The 17,273-nt window shown below is 47.6% G+C and overlaps 4 protein-coding genes across 4 annotated transcripts; 2 read left to right on the top strand and 2 right to left on the bottom strand.

Annotated features, from left to right (window-relative positions):
- Window positions 1-2,439: 2,439 nt before the first annotated feature.
- On the top strand, window positions 2,440-3,115 carry VFPPC_18352 (hypothetical protein; the record flags this gene model as incomplete). Its single annotated transcript, XM_022429976.1, has 2 exons — window positions 2,440-2,656; window positions 2,724-3,115. 2 exons carry the CDS (start codon window positions 2,440-2,442, stop codon window positions 3,113-3,115), a joined length of 609 nt encoding a protein of 202 aa, XP_022285821.1.
- Window positions 3,116-5,009: 1,894 nt separating this feature from the next.
- Window positions 5,010-6,008, bottom strand: VFPPC_11740 (hypothetical protein; the record flags this gene model as incomplete). The annotated part of the gene is made up of 1 exon (XM_018289836.1): window positions 5,010-6,008. One exon carries the CDS (start codon window positions 6,006-6,008, stop codon window positions 5,010-5,012), a length of 999 nt encoding a protein of 332 aa, XP_018136220.1.
- A 1,637-nt stretch (window positions 6,009-7,645) lies between these two features.
- VFPPC_11742 (ATP-dependent DNA helicase PIF1) lies at window positions 7,646-12,050 on the top strand (the record flags this gene model as incomplete). Its single annotated transcript, XM_018289837.1, has 2 exons — window positions 7,646-9,563; window positions 9,655-12,050. 2 exons carry the CDS (start codon window positions 7,646-7,648, stop codon window positions 12,048-12,050), a joined length of 4,314 nt encoding a protein of 1,437 aa, XP_018136221.1.
- Window positions 12,051-13,439: 1,389 nt separating this feature from the next.
- VFPPC_11743 (heat shock protein 30) lies at window positions 13,440-14,060 on the bottom strand (the record flags this gene model as incomplete). The annotated part of the gene is made up of 1 exon (XM_018289838.1): window positions 13,440-14,060. The coding sequence occupies one exon, from the start codon at window positions 14,058-14,060 to the stop codon at window positions 13,440-13,442; it is 621 nt and encodes a 206-aa protein (XP_018136222.1).
- Between the last annotated feature and the right edge of the window lie 3,213 nt (window positions 14,061-17,273).

The raw sequence follows: 17,273 nt of genomic DNA, 5'->3' as shown, positions 1-17,273 counted from the left end.
CAAGAATACATCCAATACACACGCACATATACGTGAAAGGGGTCTGATGCCCGAATCTCGAGAATTTTTGCAACCCAGTAGTCTCGCCAGTTACAATCATTCGTTTTCACAATGTTTTGACTCATAGTCCTTTTATTATGAACGAATACAAAATCGCCTGTAGCGTACTTGATACCGTGAACTGTTCTCATGTACTGTTATCATATGCCTTGCACCATATACCAATGGGATTTTTCCCGATTACTCACATTTAAAGTTGCTGTAGCGTGTCATTTTCAACCATGAATGGCAAGGTTCGATGATATATGACAAATCCATCTTGCTGCACATCTTGACAGCTACTTGAGGGTGGAAAGGAGACCGTTGAACAAGCTCTCTACACTTAGGAGAACTACCGTGGTTGTGGTTGGCGCCATTCCCCGACGGCATCGAGACCGTCGCCACGCGAAAAGGACATTCGACACGCCGTTTCCGTGCCGTGTAGTGCCGCGCTCTAATTTTTGAACCCATGATCAATATGTTTTGATGGTCAGTTAGCCTTGCAGGTTTGCTTGTAGGTGATAAAGTTCGACGAGTAGCGATGGTAACCGAAGCGCAGGAATAAGTTAACAAGCAGCACTCTCGCCACTTTAGTACTACTGGTATAGTTGCCAATATCTTTTTGAGCGAGCCGCGGCTTTGAAATGAGGCAGAGGAGGACGGGAATGCGTCACATCGTCATTTGAACCGGTGCGAAGTTTTCTTCGCAGCCAAATAAGCCAAGTACAGTAGTAGGGATCCCAGAATGGGGAGTGGGGCTCTGGCAGTTTGTCACTCTTCAGAGAGGAATGTGCGTGCTGGGGTGGGGTGAATATTGCCCCCGTGGCATTACTCAGGCTACACCTTTACACCCCCGCAGGCGTCAAAATATGGCTGAAATGTTAACAAATGTCCAGGGTCAAGTTTAGGTTATCGCGCCCTTTGCCAAGGTTGAGTGGTGGAATGATTCAGATCTCTTCCATGACATGGCATTTTGTGAGGTAATGGAACTGTCTACATTTTCCTGCTATTTTACTAGTGCTACCTGGGAACTGTATAACCCGAGCTGCATTCTGATACAAGAGTATCAACAACGTTACACTTCCGGCAGTCTTGCTCACGAAGTGAAGTTCAAGTTACGTTGTATTTCCAGAACATCACGCGTAAATTCCCATTAGCATGAGGTTGTGGATATGACGCCGAGAGACTATTCAAACTTTTCTTCGTTGGAACAAAAGCAAAAAATAAATAAACATAAAAATAAAGATAAAATAGGTTTAGACTTAGTAAGATGCTCGAAGCAAACTGGTGGATATTCGATGTGAAATGGAGACCACTTTGGCGTATATTATCTTGGGGCTTTATCAGTGACTTGCTTTTCCCCCTTCCCTAGCCCTACTCATGAGTCTTTCTTCCTGCGCTGAACAGACAGCTCCCATGAAAGTCCTCCAGAGCCGAACGACCCCCCCGCATAGGGAATACTTGAGTTAGATTGGCCTAAAATGCTTGTGAGAAAAGCCTCATCATGGATCATGACTATACTTACATCCGGTCCAAGCAAACTTCAGATTGTCTTTGCATGACGTGATTGATGACGTACTATTCTGCACGGGAGTCACGACAGTGTCGTGTCCAGTGTTTATCACACTTACGAAATACTCTATACCAGTTGCTTTGTTAGGGTCGGGGAATGTGTAGGCAATGGCATCGCTTCTGTTGAGTTTCCCATCCAAGTGGTTCAAGTCAACACCAAGTCCATTGGCGATAGAACCACAGAAGCTCGTCGTTATGTAATTGATATAATTCAAGTCCGGTCGAAAGTCCAAAGGAGTTTTGTCACAACATAAATCTACCTTGCTGCGAACAGTGGACGCTAAAGCCGCGACAGTCGCGCACATAAATGAATTGATAGTAACAGCTCTCATTTTAAAGCTTAATGCTCTCAAATATTCTTTGCTATCATAAGAAAGGCTTGCTGCGTTTTAAATAGGAGGGGTCCCGGCTTAAAAGACTAAGCGACTAGCTTGATGAACAAAGATTTGACCTAAAGTAGCTTCTCGCACTATAATGCCATGATGGAATCTGCTGTGCAGTCAATTCTGGCCCTTCGGGTACCATCTGACACGCTTCTGATTGTCAGAACCACCAATACTATTAATACAGCATCGCTTTATTAAAAATACGCCGCTAAAATGACTTCTAAGTCCGTCTGTCTGATAGACAGATAAATGGAACCAGCTTTTTGAGGTCGTAAGCCATTTTAAGCTGCCACTTTAAGCGATAAGGAACAGCACCTGACTTGAAGTATAATTCCGAATGACGGCCATAAAAAGCTCAAGTCTTTCGCTCAAATAAACCTAGGCAGCATCTTTACCATTAGGGACTATATTAGGCGAAATCTGGAACAGAATCAGATAGTTTATGGTCGAGCGTTCTTCCCCCACTTACAGCTGCAAACTTTGGAGGATCAAACAAAGCTGCTGCTCCGGAAAAGACCTCGCGCTGATCCCCTGGACCTGGGGACTCTATACGTCTCTCAACCCAGGCTTTGCGACACCCTCCACCTTGGTCCACACGCGGATATCTCTCCAAGTGTTCAAACTATGCAGCAACCGGAAGAAAGGCAGTGGCCAGGTGAGCAATTCACGGCTGAAATCTTTTTAAACCTCTGTAACTAACACTCCGTGCTTGTAAATGACGTCCAGATCTCAGCATCTCCAACCCCACCAAAAAACATCGTTCCATACAAGGCAACACGTTGCCTTCCATTTCCCCGTTTACCAGCAGAGATAAGGATCATGATTTGGAGTCTCGCTATGCCCGAAGCTCGCTGGCGCAACCATATTCAACCAACTTACTATTCTCAAAAGAACTGTGCGACAAAGTGGAGCTGGATGGTTGCATGACGCCGCCAGCCATTCGTGCGGTCTGTCGCGAGTCTCAATGGACCTGTGGTCAAGTTGGCAGCCTGGTTCATAACATTTGCGGCAGTAGGCGCAGCGGGTGGTTTAATCCTGCAATCGATGAAGTGTTTACCAAGATTAATCGGCGTGAGAGCCTGCCACTGCTGATATTTGCTTGGCGATGGGAAGAATAAAATCTGCTTGATACTTGTTTTGTTAGGATACTCAATTAAATGACATTGTTTTCTTGTGCTATAAAGTACTCTGTGTGTGGATTCAACTACATGTACTAGTTCATATAACTAGCTACTTTAACAGTCAACATAAAACAAAAGACGAGCTTTGATTGAACAGGACCCTTAAATTTATAAATTATTACTGTATTTATATGATAATTCAACTATCTATTTAGCTTGCCTACATTCACCCACTGGAGATGCCGTGTTTTGAGAATTAAAGGACACATCTGTGCCAGGCATAGGAAATAACAGGTCACGATTCTCCGACGACGAGCAAGCGTTATTAATGTTTGCAGCGAAAATTGTCGGACGTTGAAGAAATTTAGTAGGCAAGTTAGGTTGGGCAGGCGATTGTCCCTCTATAGTAACATGGGCACAATTCATATACATTTCACGATTTCCAATAGTGTTAAACCAAGTCCATGCGAAAAGAGCGCTTCCGTTTGGGGTGTCCTCGGGTAGAAGAAACTCCCAGCTGGGCTTTAGAGGGCATTGCCCAATGTACGAGTGAATTACGTTCCATGTCTTGCCCCCATCAAACGACAGAGAGGCTTGACAACTGCCGCCGCCATGCGTTGCGGAACCAACGAGCGTGAAATTATACGTTTTCCCAGGCTGCCAGGTAGCAACTGATTTTCCTTGGGGTGACTCAAGTAAGGTTTGGTATCCTTTGCATGGGTAGTCACCACCAGACGCCAAGAGCGGACTTGTCATGCTGTAGTCGATGTCGGTTGTGTAAGGATTGTATTTGGACCGTAATGCCGGCGGCCAACTCAATTGCATATGGGCTTTTGAGAGGTAGCAAAATGCAAGTAACATGGAAATACTGCGTGACAGTTCAATACGCATTCTGCTTTGGCACGACTTGCAGTCAGTCGCATGAGAACGGCTTGACCCTGTGTTTTGACTTGCATATACTTAAGTAGGAAAGCCTTTTGTGGTGGATTAAGGCTCTCACTGCTCCGCCTTGCGGGAGCGCGCAGGTCCTCGCTCCACCGCTTTAGGGAGCATGCTGTGCTGATTTTGGCTGCATTGGAAGCAATGTTGTGAGCTGCGGAACCTAGCACTGTTTCTGGTTTATATCCACAGGCACACTGCCTGGGTGGTGCTGTGTGTATCTGATAGAGTGAGTTATTGCGCAATCAAGCTGCTTCCAATTGAATGCCCAATACCACCCTCCCGGGCCAGATTGGCTTGATAAGTGTCTTGCCGATTGAGGCCACCGCAGTTGAGTTGACGTTACGTGAATATTTCGGATTTCTCGGAGCATAAGCTTGCAACACGTCAGATACCTTGGGCAAAGATTGCTGCAATGAGCGAAATGTGTCGTGGCGATGTATTACTGGGTAGTTTCCTATGAAGACGCGCGCGACATCGCCGTATCATATATGCCTTGGCCTTCTCGGAATGTTCATGTAGGGTTTGACGTATCTGAAAAGCTGCAAGACAGATACTGGGAAGCAGTAGAGACGATGAAGCTTCCAAAGCAAGAGCCTGGCAGAGGAGAATATAAGGGGACAACGAGTTTTAATGGCGAAGAGATGACTGCTCTATGGATAACGGAAAGTACTCGACCAGCACGCTATCGAAACTACACACTTATAGACCAGAAGACGTCTGAAACTCCTGCAGATTTCAATAGCTACAAAACCGTATACATGGGCGGGATGTTAAAGATACACGATATATTCAGGTTGAGATTTGATGACTTGACCGGAAAGTGCTTATGACTTTCTTGGCTGTCTATTCTTAGCCTCTGAGAATGATTGCCATTCCTGTTGCATGCTTCCCTGAAACAAAACAGAAAATAAATTAATGAATGAAATTCAAGTCACTGAAACCATGTCTACTATACAAAAGAAAACCCTCCTCGGTCGATTGGGTCAAGTGATCGGTACTCCTCGTTGATGCTCTGCGTCCACCCGTCGTCTTTATTACTGCCCTGTGTCCTGTTACGAGTGTACCACTGAGAGATATCAATAGATTCAGGCCGAATTTTCTCCGCTTCATTAGCCTGCTCGCTACCTTTATCGTTATTTTGGCCAGCTATACGTATGATCTTGGCTCCGTGGTCTAATGCTAGTGTCCGTAATTCTAAGAACGGTACCTGCGGCAACTGTAAAACCGAGCTTTGAAGCACCCGAGCGACTGTTGATTCCCGGAGGCAAACGATGATCTCCTGTGTGCAAGCCTCGCGCCGGTCGAGCGCAGCTTTCAGACCTGCTAAAGCTCCCATTGCCTCAGCCTCAGTACCATCATCTTGGCATGGCTGGTCGATGCAACAAACAATAACCCGACGGTCTTGATAGATGGTAAAATCGTAGGTAGTATGACCATCCCACCCTATGGGAGAGAAGTCTACACGTACTATCATTGTCGACGGACGTACTGACTCTATGAGTTGTTGAAAGAACTCTCCAGCAGTATTCTTATTACGATGCTGGCCTGGACTTGATGTTCCTTCTAAAGATGCCGAGGATTTGCGCTTCACGGTTACTGACGTGGATTCTGTGCCTGAAAGAGCTTGTTTCCAGAATGTCATGAAGTTGTCGGCAAAAGGCTGTATGACTGCACGTTCTGGTTCTGAAGTGAACATCTTAGAAGTTTGCTCAAATGCTTCGTAGAATGCTTTTAATACCACCAATTTTGCATTGGACGTTTCCGCGTACTCGCAAGCAAGCTGATCGGCCTGTTCAGAGATGGAGATATGATGATGCCTTGTAGGCGACGAGGGCCTTGGAAAATCGTGGAACATGACGCCGTCGACTCCCTGTGTTATTTTTGTGGCGGCGAAGGTTGCCTGGCTAGTTGCATCTGAGGCATTAGGCTCAAAATCGAACAAGGTCATTGCCGCTGCTGTGGTTACTGAGGCAAAGATGTAATAATAATGGCGAGTCGGAGCTATTGTTGCCGCCAATTATTTCTACTTCAGACGAGACTGTAACCAAATTGATTTTAGTTTCGTTTACCGGTAAGTTAAGTTAAGTTAGTTACTGGGAATAAATATTAATAATTTTGGAACAGACCATGTTGTTTAAGTAAATGATACAGTACAGTACCTTATTTTGATGCCAAGGTTTGGAAGTTCTCGATCATAGACGGCCAAGACAACCGCAGGCGGACTGTGATGTCCTCAAATGGCGGCCAGGAGAGGGGAATCAAGTAGATGGTCGATGGGGTGTAGTCCAGCAAGACGATAGACTGCGTTGGAGACCGCATGACAGGGGGTCAGGTTTGTTCTTGCAGGAGAGCAACTTCTCGCTCCTTGCACCATATTGGGGGTAAACGGACCACCCCACCTCTGCGATCTTTGGGACATGTACCTGAGTAACTCTTTCAGCTATGCACCCCGTGTCGCTAAGCAAGACGTACTGAAGTGCTCGACAAGAATCGCACGGATGCCTCTTGAATACCTAGTCGAAGCCCTGCCGAGGCCCCAGTCTTTGCCTCGAACAGGGGGGGCCTGTCTATTGTACAGGGTTCCTCGGGTTAGTGTCCCACTCCTGTTATGGGTAAAGAGCCAATTACGAACCGTGGCTTTTCTTGCCAGCCATTTTCTGTATCTTCCCCCACTCAAGATGATAAGGCGCATTTGATTCACGCAGCACTTCCTAGGCGGCAAGATTTGGCCGCCATTAAAAACGGCCATTTTGGAAGGCACAGCGCATCTCCGCACATGCATCAGGGGGCCATGTCCGCAGTAGCTGAGTCGACGAAAGCCGCCTACGTATGGCGTACGATTGCGCCGCAGGGTACGCTTTTGATGTAACTTACCCTGCACCTTTTACCCTGCGGTGTAACGATCGGCTTATTGACAAGGTCAAGTAAGGCAATCAACAGTTGTTCTGTTGCTTAGGGTAGGTAATTTAGGTTGTGCGTGAATAAGACCTTCACAGGTTATTGAACAGCAAGCTTGGATCGTCAGGAGTTTATCCCAATCAATTGTGAATTGAATGCTTAGATTGATCACTGAAGATCTGGACTAACTAGATATCTCGATAATGACTGTCCTATATATATTGTTTCCATCTCTTCACTGATCAGTTCTGCTTGCCTTGCTCAGTCGTGCTCAGTCTGATCAGCCTGAGCACTGGTGATCCAACTGAGCGCCTTGCAGTTCCCGTGTCTTGTCACGTGACCCCTTCTACCCATGGCGGCCATCTCATGCAGCCAGGCCTCAGGTCTCGTTCCAAGACCAATCATTCTGCCTTGCCTGCTCTTGCTCTCGTTGGTGCGTAACATGCGGCTTCGTCATTTGAGCCGACTTGTGACTGGGATAACGGAATTGATTGATGAAGCAGAAACTTTAAAATTAGAATCCTACAGTAACAGTTCAAATATGGCGCTTCTTGTGAAATCATGAGAGATACTGGTGTTCAATACCCGGAATTATTTATCCGCCAAACGAGTTCATATGTGAAGGACTTTGCTTGTCTGCTCCGCATTTACAGTTCTGTCAAAGCAGGGAGATTCGTCTAAGTTGTCATGCTTCGCTTGCCAAACGAGACGCTAGTATACATTCTCCAAGACCTATACCATGTGTCTGAGGATTTTCGAAGGCATGGTAGCATAAGCGATCTGCTTTCTATCCGAGCTGTTTGCAAGCGACTGGCGGACGTTGGAGCACATCTCGCATTCCGGCATATCACTCTCAAGCATCAGACACAAAGCTATCAAAAGATTTTGGCTTTCTCAGAGTCTGAGCATAAGGGCAAAGTTCGATACATAACGTACAGTTTTCAAGATTTTGAGGACGAATGTATTCCAAGGGGCGAGTTTTCAGACTACATAGCGCAACACGCACCACTGAGTGTTGGACACTTTTCTGTCGCAGAACTAGACGAACTCCACCGGGATTACTGCTGCCGACACTCGGATATGTGCTATCTCGAAAGCACAGGTCTGGATACGGCGTGTTTAACAGTCATTCTGCCTCGCCTCATAAATCTTCGTTCAATTTGCATCTCACAATGCTTCGATAATCTACCCTGGTTGAAGTTTGAAGAAGTTGTTCACGATTCTTACATGCCCTTTTTGGAGCAGTCTTCCAGTCTTAGGATTTTCGACAACATCATCGTCGCTTTGTCTGCAACAAACACGAATCTCACCGGCCTGACCATACGCTCTTACCAAAACGATATTGGCGACCTACCTTTGACTGGTGTCATACAAGCCTTGAATTCCGAACGATCCATGCTCTTTAAAAGTGCTCTCAAACAGCTAAAAACCTTAAGCATTGCAATTCCGCAGTTCGCGGAAGAAGGAAGTCTTAATTACGACGGGCTACTGATTTTGCTTCACTCTATCCCATTACTTGAGAAATTAAAACTGTCTTCAATATCTCGTCAGAGCGTGAAGCTGCCGTCGAAATTTCTCGAATTCTTGACTATTCCAAGATTGCATACCGTTGAAATTGATCACGGCTACTTTTCTTGTGCAACAGACTTAACAAATTTCTTTTCGAGACACTCCCATACATTGAAAAGAGTTGAGTTTCGCGACGTCACACTCTCAGGAGGCTCGTGGGAGACGATCTTCTCAATTATGAGAGCCACGTTAGTCCTCAGCTCTTGTACTATGGTTGGAAAATTTTCTGCTAATTGTCAAGTGGAAATTGACACTGAAATGCAAAACCATGGCAATAGGGTTCTGCCATTTAAAGCAATTGAAGACTTCATCGAACAACGATCAAATGACCATCCATTCGAACTGACGAAATGCAAAAGCTTAGCCTTGGTCTTTTATGTTACAAATTACGCTACCAAGGTAGAGGATCCGGGGTGGAAGCGTATTTTTGCCGCCAAGGAAGTGGCCCAGCTGCTTAAAAGGAGCGAGAACGTTGATCAGGGCGTAGCGGGTGTTGGGTCATCGCAGCAGACAACCCGGGAAAACAGAGCAAGGCAATTCTTGTTGCGTGTCGCAAATAGGGTATTTACGGACCGAGCGTTGTCGCATGTGGAGGTGGTCGCTCACCTGCTGGGATATGGGACAGAGTTCACGAATAACGCGGCGTGGACATTCTTAAACCTATGCAGTCTCTACTGGCAAATATTTCGACGCTGGAAACTCCTGCAAGAGACGGCTGAAAAGGAGCTTCTAGACGAGCAAAGAGAGGAATCAGTCGCAATTAACGCGGCGGGTCAGAAGATCTCTCTTTTGGATTCGTACTTTTATCGAGGTCAGGTCCTAAAGGGTATTGCACTGTGTGACTATCTGTCAATAGTGACGTTGAAGCGCAAGAAGATACGGGCTACGTCCAAGCGGGAGATTGAACTGGACAGGTCTTGGCCTTATGCGAAGATACGGTGCAAGTGCTCCGCCCAGCAGGACAGCACGCTGCTGTGTGTTTGGACGGGTATCTCAGTATGGATTTTTCCGAGGAGGACGGCAATTACCATAAAAGGTATGTGCTCGCTAGTGAAGAAGAGAGTAAAATAAAAGGGCACGGGAGTAACAATGTCGTCTTACTGACTCTGAGATGCTTGATTTTAGAGCGGCGGTGCAACATCTCGCAATGTTCGTACCGTGGGAAGATTTCCTCGCTGAGAGAAATGGGGATATAAACGATATCTGGATTAAGCACAAACAGACTCTGCCGGAACGGATATCCTTCTATGCAAATAATATCCAGTTGCTTCGTCGGTCGGCTGAGGATGTAAGAAGGGACGCGAAGCAGTGGGCTGCAGAGTGTGAAGGCGGGCCGTTTTGCGAGCCAGAGGACTCAGGCTCCGGGTGCCAGGAAGATGGGCATCAGTTGGCGCCGTACCAAAATGATGAGCCAGGTGTCTTGATGCGCTTTATTGACGTGCTGAGGAAGGCAGTGGGAGCCAGAGAGGTAACTGCAGGTTCAGGAGAAATTTCATGGATGCTCGAACGACTGTTTTGCTTTCAAGCAGACGGGCTGGACTCTTCGACGGACCTCAGTGCTTCAAAAATAGACGACGGTGCCGTGACGATGACCCTTAGGTCAGGTGAAATAGGGCTGAAATTCACGGTCCCGAGACAACAGCATCTTCGATCCATTAAGTCGCAACAAATCGGATTATCCCGTGAGCGAGAAAAGAGAATCCAAGGTATACAGAGCCAATGTGAGGATTACGAGGTCGGCCATTATGTTGCAGGTAGCCAGTCGAATAGATCTTGCCAGCCAGCCATCGGATTACCTATCCAAAGTAAACAATCGTCATTGACGATGGATGTCCGGTTCGGTCCAGGCGGCTCCTTTTCCACGGTTGGGGAGGCACTGACGGTGTCGTTCAGGCTGAACCGGAAACAAAATATGGCTCTAAGATTGATTTGTCGCCAGGTAGATCGACTGCGAGAAACAAGCGATGGTGTGCCACAGCTCTGCATGTTCGTGGGAGGGGAGGGCGGCACTGGCAAGTCGCGACTGATCGCTGCAATCAAGACGCTGTTTCGTTACAAGGAGCAACCACATCGTCTTTTGGTTACGGCGACTTCTGGTACAGCAGCAGCAAACATTGAGGGCATCACAATCCACTCTGCCTGCAAATTCTCCAAAGAGTCAGCACCACGTTCAAGGCGCCTTGGGCCGACTGACCAGCTAAAGTTATCGGGGGCCAGCAGCCTTCGGATTGACGGTCAAACTAAGATGGATTGGCAGGAAAAGCGCATGATCGTTGTCGACGAAATCAGTATGCTAGGCGCTAGAACTTTATATGCCGTGAATGAACAGTTGTGCAGACTCCGAGGGTCAGCGGAAGACTTCGGTGGGATACCAGTCGTCCTCTTCTGTGGAGATTTCCACCAATTTAGACCGGTCCAGGAGCGATCGATCCTGCTACCCAGCACTGCAGTGAGGTGGGACGAACGCAAGTGTTATTCATCAGAGCATAGACGTCAACATGACAGAGCTCACGCTTTGTGGAAAAGATTTGAAACGGTGGTCATCTTGGACGAACAAATGCGGGCCGCAAGTGACGCTAGGTTGCGGCGGTTACTGTCCCGGATTCGCCAAGGAGCCCAGGACCGGTCGGATCTGGACCTACTGAATACCACTTGTTATCGAGACGGGCGCAGAATTCCCTGGGAGTCGGGTATCACGGTTGTGACACCGCTCAACCGGAATCGTTGGAACTTGAATATTGAGGCAGCAATCTCTTTCCAGAAACAGCAGCGTGCGCTGATGCGAATTTTCATTTCAGAGCATAAATGGACAGCTGGGGAGCCGTCAGAAGAGGAGGCTCTCATGATTCTCAATTACGGGGATGATAGCGGGATCCCGATCCCGGCCATTTTCATGTTTGTGCCAGGCATGCCCGTGACCATAAATCACAATATCCACCAAGGATTAAAGCTTGTGAACGGAGCTGGCTATACGGCATGTGAGGTCATTGTGGACAAAACGTTTCCAGGTCACCGCATCTCTGGGGACATGGTCATACACTTTGGGCCTCCAGCTGGAATCATCCTGGCTTCCGATACGACGGACTTCCGTTTTGTCGGTCTGCCTCCCGGCACCATACTTCTCACACCAATGTCAATGAGGATAGAGCGCGGAAGAAAACGACCATGGCAAACGTTAGATGTTACTCGCAGAGGGCTGGCCTGTGCTTCTGCGTTCGCCTGCACGGATTTTAAGGTGCAGGGTCGAACGCTCGGCAAGGTCGCACTTGAATTGCGCGGCGCCAGGACAGTTAGATTCAACGGAGAGGCAGTGCCGAGCCAGTGCGATCCGTACAGCCTGTACGTGCAACTCTCACGGTGCACGTCTCTCGACGGTATCATGCTTCTCTCCAAAGTGCGGGAGAAAGATTTCTTAGGGAATGAAGTGCCTAGGGACATGTTGACAGCGGAAAAAGAACTAGAGGCGCTAGACGAGGCGACGATGAGGGACGTGGAATCCTGGAGTTGGCGGGACATCTGCTGATGGACCCCTTCGTGAGAGTGGCAGGGAAAGGAAGACATAGCATTCACGTGCCAGAGCACGAGACAATATCCATGAATGGAAAATGGGGCAACCAATCAAAGCCGAGTGGTCAGCTGATTTTAGACCTGAGGTGAACGGATTTCTACGCAGCCTAACCTTTTCGTCACTTCGTTCCTCAAGGCATATAGGACAGTCATTATCGAGATATCTAGCTAGTCCAGATCTTCAGTGATCAATCTAAGCATTCAATGAACAATTGATTGGGATAACTCCTGACGATCTAAGCTTTCTGTTCAATAGCCTGTGAAGGTCATATTCACTTACAACCTAAGTTACCTACCCTAAGCAACAGAACAACTGTTGATTGTCTTATCTGACCTCGTCAATAAGCCGATCGTTCCATGCATTGAAAGAAGGTCAATGAAATGAAGTTTGATGAAATGATAGGCAGAGTGGATCCTGTTCCCCTGATTGGGCATAGTTGTTGAGATTGATCTGCTCTATATTCAATTTGGCTGACAGCTCTCATATAAACACAGCGGTACCCCTTGCCGCCGAGCAGTGACTCACCACTTGACTCATCTTAAGTGTTGCCTAGACCATGTCTTACCACCTGACTCACACCAAGCCAACAATAGTTGTTCCTGTAAAAAGCAAACGTGCTTGGTGAACTGAACGATACCTAGCAGTTCAAGAAGACATCCTCTTGTTTTGCCCCCTTTCCAGTCGAAATACTACGATAAATTGTTGATAGCTCTAGTCGTGGGCGAGCCAGAAAACACTTGCCGTATTCACAGGGCAATGGATATGTCACACTTCACGACTTGCTTGCATAACTGGACGACGATGGGGCAGAAGATCCCCTGTGAATCGGGCAACGAGAGACTCTTTGATTTTTTACCTAAAAGAGTGGAATCATACGACATTATATACTTATTGGAATACTGCTGCTTGCGCAGCAGTATTACGATTTCCTATTGCCACTTTGCCACACTCGCATATCCGCTTGACTGAAGCAGCATTTATTTGACAATAGCATAATTATTGTGCTTGCTTTGAATGACAAGGCTTTGACGAATCGGACCGTCACATACGAGCAGGGCCAGGCTTTACAGAAGCTTTGGGACCGCACATCAGGCTCGTCTTCACTCACGAGGATGACATAAGATGCTTATGAAGCGGTCAGAGCGGTACGTATTAAGATATCGCTTAAACTATTTAGTTAACTCAGTCTTCATGAGGCTACTGAGAAGGGATAAAGTACAAAAACTCGACAAATACTCGACAGAGACAAAGCCACGTTGATTCTCACCAATACATTATTCATCACACATGTAAAAGAGTTACACTCTGCCCCAGCGGCAAATAAATACAATAAGTAAAATCAGTTTAGTTTATAGCGATCCGTCGAGGTTCAGGCTTCTTAGCTTTTGGCACAGAAACAGCCAGGATGCCGTCTCTGAAACTAGCCGACACGGATTCATGGTCCACAGGGGTCGGAAAGTTGAAGCTTCGAGAGAACTCCCCGACGCTGCGCTCAGTAAGCCAATACTTGTACTTGGGTTGCTCAGGCTGCCTTTGCGCCTTGCCTACTGCAGTTTCTGTCGCGGCTGCATTGTCATCCTCAACAGTGGCTTTATGCGCGGAGGGTGATGTTTCGCCTTCAGTGATGGCTGGCTTCTCGGAAACATCTTCAATGCGCCCAGCGCTGGGGGTGCCAGACGAATAAGTTCGCTCAGCTTTGCCACGGACAGTCATGGTCTGTGGATCTGTAAACTCAATGTGAACGGCGTCTTTGTTCAGGCCGGGGAGTTCGCCATGCAGCTCGTATGCATCACTGGTTTCGCGAATGTCAAATTTGGGCTGCCAGGTGGCGATGGCTGAGAGCCGGCCATGTTGGTTACTGCCGGATTGGCGAGCATACGTGTCAAAGTCGTCCAGGAGACGGAAGAGTGGGGTGAAGGATGATAAAGAATCACCTTCGTAGAAAGCTCGTGGAAAGAAAGACATGTTGCGTGATGGGGTGGCAACGAATGGGATTGTGCTGCGTCGTAGGGTTCGTAGAGTACGGAATGGGCGAGTTGCTCTGCTGACTTGCATCTAATCGTCTTGATTCGATTCAAGTGAGGTCAAGATTAGCGATGTCAACGGAATATAAAGGGTATAATTGCTCAGCAAGAGAGCGCGTTCTTTTTGTTGACAAGCGATGATGATGAGGAGGATGGAAAGTAAATTGGGATAAAAGTAAAGTCAAGCATCTTTTATATTCCAGGGGTGAAGTGATCATGTGGTGTGGTGGTGTCCATGATGATTCCTCTGGAAATATCTAGAATTCTACTGACGCAATTTTGACGTCCTTGGTCGACTACAATACCTGAGTTGTAGCGGGCAAGATGGTAATTGGAACGATTTGGACGCCATTTTGATGTTTCTAGAAGTTGCTGGGTGTTGCTAGTAAGGCTTAAAGAAAAAACCCACTAAATGTCTGTCATGGTATGCAAACAGCGATTTAGCCAATCAGCACGCAGTTAGTCGGAAGGAGTCGGACCGAATTCAGCGACGATATTGGCCGCGCACTTAATTATGCACGCAGCATAAATAAATGTAAGAGAAACGTGGGATTGTTACAATGTGTCACAAAAATTACACCATTGGGCCAAAAGGGAGAACTCCACTTAAGAGGGTGGATTTTCTGCTTCATATTATGTGCGACACAATGTCTATAAGTGTAGAAGCTAAGACAGGGAAGCCAAGAAAATCACCCCTTCGTGCTAGGACTCATCGACAAACTCAGTGTCAAGTTCGGGATTGACCAGTCAATGAGAATGGTAACTCTTCTCATTTCGTCATACCATCCCCAACCTTTCGGAGGACAGGCCACTATACAGTAGATTACAGAGCTGCAAGAAAAGGTAGGATCAATTCTCTATGCAGCTGTCGTTTCAAGACCAGATGTCTCCTTTACAGCCTACCTTGAATCCTTCACCAGAGCACCTGCGGTACGCAAATCGAGTTCTCGCATTTCTCCAGACCACACAATACTATGCCATCGAGTTCTCAGGCTCTATAGATAAGGCTATAGAGGGAGAGATGGGCGATGATGAAGTATTAGAGCTGTCAAGCGACGCGTCGTTCGCGGATGATCCCGAGACTCGAAAATCCACCCAGGGTTACCCAATGAAGCTGTTCAACGGGGCGATCATGTGGCAGTCCTCGAAACAGTCATTTTACACACAACCGCCCAGGTCTGTGTGATGCCTCTTACATCCCGGAACTCCACGATTCGCTGCTATGCTGAAGGTGCAGTGTGTCCTGTCGCTTGGTGCCTTGTATGTGTACATATGTGGCATGAACACCAGCACCGGCAAGTACAATTGGGGATTTCCTGTCAAATTGGGCCACAACTGGTTCACTGCCTGAGTCACCAACTCGTTGCCAAATGTTGGGTTCAACAGCTTCTGTGCTAATATCCACGTGGATGTTTTGTGTATGGCAGCATTGATCTCCCAGTGGCTGATGCAACAGCACGAGGTGCGGGGGTTCTCGTAGAAAATACTCCCCGAGAGATGGATGTGAGAGATGAAGTGACACGCCAGCTGTCTGCGTCTACAGCCAAGTGGATGTTGGCCAGGCCCTGGCTACCGATCAGCTGTTGCGATGTTGGCAACCCGCTGCAATGGCACACTGTGACTTGCGTGAGCACCCTGGCCACCGGGGATGATGTGGATGATGCGTAGATACGTCAGTTTGGCTTCACCGACATGGTGTGGCTGGCTCGTGTTCGGCACTTTCTTCAATGTTGAGCTGAAGCATTGATGGCTGATAAGGTTTATCATATGCCAGACGGCTTTCGGGTTCGGTTTCATTGAATGCTCCAAACGTGAACCTGTAACTGAGATTCGGCCTAGGTATTAATACGGAGTATGTTGTCTTTCTCTTGCCCCACCGATGCTATAGATGACATGAGCCTTGTTTGAGGGGTTGTCTTTGATTACAAGAAACTGCGCGACACATGGATGGTTCAATTGAATGACCCGAAACAAGCCTAACGCAGCAAAAGTGCTGGCAACGATGTGCTCATGGACGATACCTGTTTCGTACGGCGGGAGCCAATGCGAGAAATAATATGGGCTAGCACCGCCAGTCTAGGTCAAAAAGCATTAATGTATGAAGCTTCTGAGCCCATTGAAGATTATATTAAGACACCAGGAATCGCAATAAGGAAAGACAAGGAGAAAAACAAGAAAATTGACCTGCAGCCGTAGCAATCCAGATCAGCCACTATGTCTTGTGCTTAAGGCCGTTATTGGAATGCCAGCAGGGCGAAGCAAAACTCGCCAGCCACATCGTTTTCACCGTCCAAACACCCCCGAGAATTCGCTGAGTTCTGGATACGCCAACTGTCTTCAATTGGATGGGTTTCTGGCATTGCGAAAGCCCTCCGCCTCAGGTGTGCGCGTGGGCAGACACGGCGCAGGCTCTGAGGGATTGATGCTCAGTGAAGTAACGATTTTCGGGAGAGGAGTGCTATGGACCTGTCTCCATTGCCTGGCCCCCTGAATTCGCGGGTACCATTGCCCACCAGACAGGATCCTGACCTCTCGCGTTGCGCTTGAATTCATTTCTCCAGTCGAATTCATCTTCCACAGTTGGAGGTCGCCAGCCCCAATCTCCCGATGCTTTGGAGGCGCGTACCACTTTAATCCAAGGCTCCCATCGGCACAGATCAATTTCGTTTCCAAGGTCGTACGAATCCACGACAAGGTTTATTAGCACAGTTCAGCATCATGCCCTGCGTTACCCGTTGGCCAATACAACGCGCTCCATACAAGTCAGGACTGCATCCAACAATCTATAGTACAGCTTTCTGTTTTGGCAGTTGACGGCTTTTGGCAATCCAGACCACCCCTGTAGCGTTGCCCCAGTCATTCAGGCACCGTACTGGCTGCCCCACCTCACTACGGGACTAACCGATCAGACCCCAGTAGGCTACCGGCAGTTGTTAAACGTACTGAGTGAGGCAAATATATAAGCCTGCACCTGACCTTTCAGAAGCACACCCGCCTCAAGGCTCATCAAGGCGAAACTCAAAGACCATCAGGCTACGACTGCCTTCATCGAATTCAATCCACCTACAATCTCTCCGTTGCATGCTCGACCTGGCATCCTCCACAGTCATAGCTATGGCAAGTTTGCATATGCCGGACGACTCGCATAGTAACG

Source organism: Pochonia chlamydosporia, chromosome 2, assembly GCF_001653235.2.
Source record: "Pochonia chlamydosporia 170 chromosome 2, whole genome shotgun sequence".
In the NCBI taxonomy this organism is placed as follows: Eukaryota; Fungi; Ascomycota; class Sordariomycetes; order Hypocreales; family Clavicipitaceae; genus Pochonia; species Pochonia chlamydosporia.
This window is presented reverse-complemented; position numbering and strand designations above follow the sequence as displayed.